This window comes from Pseudochaenichthys georgianus, chromosome 24 (genome assembly GCF_902827115.2).
Source record: "Pseudochaenichthys georgianus chromosome 24, fPseGeo1.2, whole genome shotgun sequence".
Classification (NCBI taxonomy): Eukaryota; Metazoa; Chordata; class Actinopteri; order Perciformes; family Channichthyidae; genus Pseudochaenichthys; species Pseudochaenichthys georgianus.
In genome coordinates, this window is record NC_047526.1 from 16,167,080 (window position 1) to 16,173,853 (window position 6,774).

Below are 6,774 nucleotides of genomic sequence, written 5' to 3' on the forward strand. Positions count from 1 at the left end.
TGTGTGTGTGTGTGTGTGTGTGTGTGTGTGTGTGTGAAAAATGTGATTCAGCTGTGTTTGTACTTCTAGAGTAGACTCTTAGTAGTAGAATCACATTCCTATCCTCCACTTAAGATTGCAAGTGGAATATCTGGGAAGAAATATATTTTCTTTATTTCCTTTTCATGCACTTTAAACTCAAGAAGACTAACTTGAATACTGAAGGAGGAAAAGTTGTGTTTCAAGAGATATGTTTGCATGATGATGATGATGATGATGATGATGATGATGCCACACAAACACCAAGTCATAACTCTATCTTTCTTTTCAATCTGCAGCAAGTCCCGATAGCCAACGGCACCACCACTCCCTGCAGCTCGTCCAAATGTGACGTCAAACTGGAGCTCGCCTTCGAGTATCTGATGAGCAAGGACCGCCTGCAGTGGGTCACCATCAGCAGTCAGCAGGTACGAACTGACGGGGTCAACGTGGAGGCAACACCCAGAGAGTACAGCATTGCATTGGTGTGATTAATATGACCAGAGAGAATTTGTGTTGCTGTTTAAGAAAATATTTTGTGTACATGACCGTTAAAAATGTGGTATTTTTACACTGCTATTTCTCATTAAAACTGTTTTGGTGGGAGTGCTGAAGATATCGGTTTGACTTCTCTCCAATATAATGGAACTAGAAAATCTGATAAAGTTTGCGTCTACTCATGGTCAAGAGGCTTGTGGCTGACGTAAACAATAATGAGATATAATCTTATCTAGCTCATTTAAAATGGTTTCTACATAAGAATGCTCATCATTTTAGGAAAGAAATTGCTTTTTATATTTTTTTTGGTGTAATTTAAGCACACAATCTGAGTGCCACAATCTAGATTGATAAATAGCTCTACAGGTAATGTGAAAAATATATATGTTGAATTTTTGGTGAACTGTCCCTTTTTAATTTGGTTTAATTTTTCCAGATTGTATTAACATTTGTTTGTGTTTTCAGGCTATCATGATGAGTATCTGCCTTCAGTCTATGGTGGATGAGTTAATGGTGAAGAAGTCAGGCGGCAGTATTAAAAAGGTTTATATACTGTACTTCCCAACTGCACTCGTTTCCTTATAAATCAACATGACCACATCATTTTCAATTTGGTAACATTAATGTACACATAGATTTGCAGATTATGTAAACTCACCTTTCCTAAATTTGACATGATATTTAACATTATAAGTAAATTATTTAGCATCTGTATGGTAGTTAAATTAGGTTTACTTTACTTGCTGTTTTTTTGTGGCAATTGTGGAGATTGTAGGTCATTGGATTGCAGTGCTGTAATCACAACATGTAAACAGAAAGCAAACTTTGTGATTCAAACATTCACTAATATCTGTATTCTTCACTTCTGCTGTCCATCCAGATGCTGAGGAAACGACACACCGGCTCCATCCACCGTTCAGAGAGCCAGCAAAATGTGAAATCTCCCCCTCTACTGGTGAGGACTGGGATAGCGTGCCATGAGTTTGAATTTGCACCTTGTGTAGATTTCAAGATAATTTGTTTATGATGTTGTTGTTTTATCTGCAGGACTCCCCTGACCCGAACCGGGAACAAATCGTCAAACTCTCAGTGAGTATTTTCTACCTTTTTTTTAGTTGTGAAGTATAGCATAGAACATGCAGAGAATGTATTCCCAGAACCTTAAACCGTTTCTAATAAATCAATGTCAGACCAGTGTTAATTAAACTTTTATTATTCCATTTAGACCAAGCTGAACTCTGTGTCTCTCCGGGGGATCAGCGCCTCAAACTCGGCAAATGATATCAGCGGCAATGATTTCCATGGCAACTATGCTTTCGAGGGAATCGGGGATGACGACCTGTAACCCCAGACTCTCCCTCCTCCCCTCGTCGCTCCACCGTCAGCGACCCGGAGGACAGAGATTACAAGCTGAGCTGAGCCGAGCCAAGCGGGCCACACACGCCTCCGATTCTGCAAGATTGTAGCTTCTTCCTGGAGAAAAATTGCCGCCTTAAGCTCTCACTTAATCTTTGTGTCCTTTTCTTTTAGACTCTTAAATCTTGTATTTTTAGTTACATCAGCATATTCAATTGACACTCTGTCCCTATCTATAACACGTGTGGCAACATACAGTAAATAGCATGTGAAGCTACAGGTACGCAATAGGTATGTTTTTTTCATATGTTACTGACCAATTATTTTTTCATTACCGTTTCATAGACAGTGTGTGTAAAGTTCTTTTAATGCAGTTTAATTCATGAGGTACAAAGTAAATTAATATATTATAAACTACATGAAGAAATACCTGCTAGATTTTGGATCATTCGCCGGGTGGCTGCATGTTCCTTTCCAACCCGAGAGCCAAATGTTTAGTTAGACCTGGCACTAGTGATAATAATACAGCAGAACTGGACATGGATAGTTCTCAAAATGACCGGGATACCAGTGAATGTGTTGAATTTGACCTGTAGACTATTCAACTGCTTACTTATATGATGATGATGATGATGATGATTATCAATGTTAGGCTTGGCTATATACCAAAATGTCATGTTTTTATACCGTTATAGTGATTCTCTGTTTCATGCTACTCATGTGCCAAGTCAGTAAATCTCTTGGCAGGATACCAGCGGTGTTTTCAGCTTCCGTTTGAGGCACACTCGCTCATACTGCCTTCAGAAATAGTCTGATGCCTTCATTTTTACTTTTTCTTTTTAGCCTCGTGGGTTAACTCGACATTGGTTGAAGCTTCAGATATTGTCAGCCGGTGTTCCCTAGAATCATGCAGAACTTGATAGATGGTTGATTTGGCCGAGCTGCTTGCACTTGCTGAACCCATCACTTTTGCACAGTATTACAGGTGGAGAGGAATGTTTGAGTGGAAGCTTGAGCACGACTTCAAACATTGTGTGGAGATTTTATTTTATTTCCAAGGGGCTCTGTAAATCCATATGATTTTCTTTTTTTAAACAATTGTTTTAAGATTTCTCATAAATGCCAAATTATAGTTTACTAAAGCATTTTGCACAAAATAAACATAACAAATTATGACAATGTCACTTTTTACATTATGTACATGAAATTTAAGTATTCTGAACATTTACTAATATTCTTTATCTTCAATAGCCTATTGTAATCAAATAGATCAAATGTAATCTACGCTGTATAGAACAAAAGTTGAAATGGACTAACATTTATCATTGTTTACATAATGTTTAGGGGACTTTGTTAGTTCATATGTAAAGTGTTTACACATATCTCATCTGATTGTCTTCATCTTGTTCTTTATTGGGGCTTCAGTTCTCTGTAATCTGTGTGTACAATGTGCCAACTCAGTGGCTCTATTAGAAAAGGTGCTTTGGTGAAGTGGCTAATGTGATCACAATTGCTCGGGTGAACAAAGTTCATGCAGAGCAGGAAACTAAATGAACATATCCCGCTGTTTTAAAAAACGTCATTCCAGTTTTGTATTGCTTTTAGTGTCTGTTAAGCTGCATTAAAATGTGTTTCCAAGCCTCTACGTGTAAATCCCTTCCAACCTATCGACAGCTTTACTATCACTGGTAGCAAGAACTGTAAAAAACAATGTTCCATAAATGTCTTGTTCGTCACTGCTGTGCTTCTTCTCTCTCGTCGGTTGCATTTACAGAAAGGGGCTCAGGTCACCATTATTCAAGTTTAGATTCTTTATTTCTGTCCATCACGTATACAAGAAGCTGCAAGCTCCTGGGTGTTAATAACTGTAGGTGCCAAATGAAAGTGCTTTTATCATCAGCATCACTTTTACAGAACATGTCATATTTCATGATGATTGTATTGACCTGATTCATTCCACTGCTTTTCCTTTTGATTTTAGTGGTCAGTAGCAACTGTCATGATGCTAAAATAAACTCTTTAGGTGATCTTGTGGTTTTCATTTGTCTGTCAATGGTCCACTTTAGTCATTATGTATCATTCTTCATCAGCAGCATGAACGTTGCTCTGTGACATGTAGAATCTTACTCAGTATAGCACCTTAGTAATGTTAACCCAACACTAGTCATTATTTATTGATGAACATAACAATTGATTAGTCTTATAACAAAACATCATCATTTATTGCATTTAAAACAACACAAGCAAGATATGAACTGTTTGGGACAGTACACAGTAGCCTTCATTTGAACATTGTAAATAGATGGGGTGGATGTGAAACTTCCAATTTCTTTACTGTCTTATCGGACTGACCAATACATCAGTAGGGCTCTACATGCCTTCATCTGTCCTGCAATATGACATTTACTGTCATTTCAGTATGAATCAATAGACGCCTGATATTTTTTAGATACAAGCAGACACTTTTGTCAATTAGAAACCGGAGCTAAACTGATAGAGAATACACTTCTTATAAACATTCAAAGAGGTTTTTTCCCTAAGGGATCTCTGAATGTGATTTCTTCATTATAAATTTCACAGAATGGGAATATTTTTTACCATATACATTTTCAGAGAGCCTTTAGAGAGCGCTACCTGAATGTGTGGTAACCTATTTGATAAGGTTGTGCGGCAAGAATAATTAGAATGACAATAAGACAAATACAAATATATACAAATGAATATATGAATGAACAGAAGAAGTTCGATATCAGGAACTTTAACAAACTCAGCCTTCATCTCTTTAGCAGCTGCAGTGTTATTTCCCGCCACTAGATGCCACTCGTTTGCTGCTTGATGACGTCACGTTTGTCCAAATCAAAAGCCCTATGAGCGAGACTATTTCTCGCCGGGTGCGGTGGCGCGCGCCTGTAATCCAAGTTACTGGGAGGCTGAGGCTGGCGAAGCGTTTGAGCTCAGGAGATCTGAGCTGCAGCGGACTATGCCGATCGGGTGTCCGCACTAAGTTCGGTATCGATATGGTGCTCCTGGGGGAGCTCGGGACCACCAGGTCGTCTAAGGAGGGGTGCATCGACCAAGGCCGGAAACGGAGCAGGCCAAAGCCCCCGTGCCGCTCAGTAGTGGGATCGCGCCTGTGAATAGACGCTGTAGAGCAGCCTGAGTAATACAGCGGGACCCAGTCTTTTTAACTCAAAAATAAAATACTACAACAAATGCAACATGCAAACATTATATTTTTCCACCACACAGCAGCTTCATCACTGCCTTTTCATCTTCTTGTTCTCATGAAAAACACTCACGAAGCAGCTGATCTGCGTGTCCTACACTGCCTCCACCTGGAGGAAACCTGAAACTACATCAACAACACTGAATATAAACTAATAAGAGTCTCTTAGTAAAACTGTAAATTCAAATATGCTGCAGCAGGACATACGTTATCATTGCTTGAATATTGGTGGTTTATTATAGTGAAATGTGGCACTGTAACGACTATAGTATGTGGTTCACATTTAAAAAGCACCATTACAAAAAGTAAACGTATGTCCAGGCTATGGGTACCAGCAGGGGGGAGCGATTTAATTGTTTTAAATACAACACAAGGCCAGCTTTTAATGAAGGAGAAATATATCGAAACATTTTATCAGCCTTACTTATTTTCATTTAACGTTTTTTTTTCTTCTTGTTTTGGCATAAATATAAAAAGCCAGATAGTTCTTTCCCAACCACCCCCTCATTTACATGCAATGGTTCGGTCCTACCAAAAAAAACAGGTGCGAAAGGTATTTGGTAGCAGAGTGAGGAAACATGAGAGAGAAAAGAAATGGCGATAAATGTCACCCAATAGTTCACATAGAATGTTAGCTGTAGTTCCTGAGTGGTTCAAAGTACTACCTGTAAGCTCAGTCCTCAGTTACACAGGCAACGTGTGCTCCCTTAACATTAGCTAACTTATGTCTATCTATATGTTTCGGGTTCCTTCTTCCTTCTTTTCGCAATGTAAGCAATAGAAACTTTTAGCCTGCTGGTCCTAGGATACTAAAATATTTCCCCTGTCTGTTACACATAAGTATTTTACTGATGCTCAGCAGTCTTCCTGTCCCGTACTACAAAAACCCCTACCAATGAATCAGGCCTCTTCCAAACTGAAGAAAAAGGTGAGCAGCAGGTCGGCCATCCAATTATCTGCCGCGGGCCGAGGCAGATAATTGGACTTGGTTTTTACAGTGCCACGGCTTCCACAGATGACATATTTGTATGTATTTATTGTCAAAGCATTTAATTTATTCATTACTACCGGGATGTTGAGAGCATTCCATGGAATATAACAAAAAGTGTTTCTGAAGTAAATTACCTACCCCCACCTTTAAGGTGAGGAAACCTGAATAGCCTCAATTTGTTCTTTTGAGTTTTTTCTACTAGAACATGTTTTCATGCTTTAAAGGTCCCATGTTTTGGCCATTTCTACTGATCATAATTCCATTGTTGAGGTCTACTAGAATATATTTACATTATTCAATGTTCCAAAATCACATTGGTTTTCTCATACAGCATCTCTGTATAGTATGTGTATTCACTCTGTCCTACACGCCTTGTTGGAGCTCCCTATAGCCCACTGTGCTCTGATTGGTCAGCTCGCCCACTTTGTTCTGATTAGTCAACTACCATTACAGCTGAACATCAGTGTTTATGTTTTACAATGGCGTTTGTTAGCAACCAGGAAATGACACCAGTAATGACAAACAAATGAGAATACTGCGTGGGGTCTGGGTGCTGTGTTGGCGGGATGTTGTGGGGCTCGCTGGACAGTGTGAGAGGTGGATTACTGGTCTCGTTTCCTGGTTGCTGCGTGCGGTCTATATCCAGCATCCAGGGAAACACAGCGGGAAATCCACCTCACACTGT

At 39.3% G+C, this 6,774-nt stretch overlaps 1 protein-coding gene across 1 annotated transcript in view; it reads left to right on the forward strand.

Annotated features, from left to right (window-relative positions):
* Nucleotides 1–3,899, forward strand: part of snx17 (sorting nexin 17) — a 29,415-nt gene extending 25,516 nt beyond the window's left edge. The window contains exons 11-15 of the mRNA XM_034075668.2: nt 318–446; nt 982–1,059; nt 1,397–1,471; nt 1,564–1,605; nt 1,742–3,899. Coding sequence (XP_033931559.1) covers nt 318–446; nt 982–1,059; nt 1,397–1,471; nt 1,564–1,605; nt 1,742–1,861 — 444 coding nt within the window. The 3' untranslated portion in view covers nt 1,862–3,899. The remainder of the gene's footprint in view (nt 1–317; nt 447–981; nt 1,060–1,396; nt 1,472–1,563; nt 1,606–1,741) is intronic.
* Nucleotides 3,900–6,774: the final 2,875 nt, after the last annotated feature.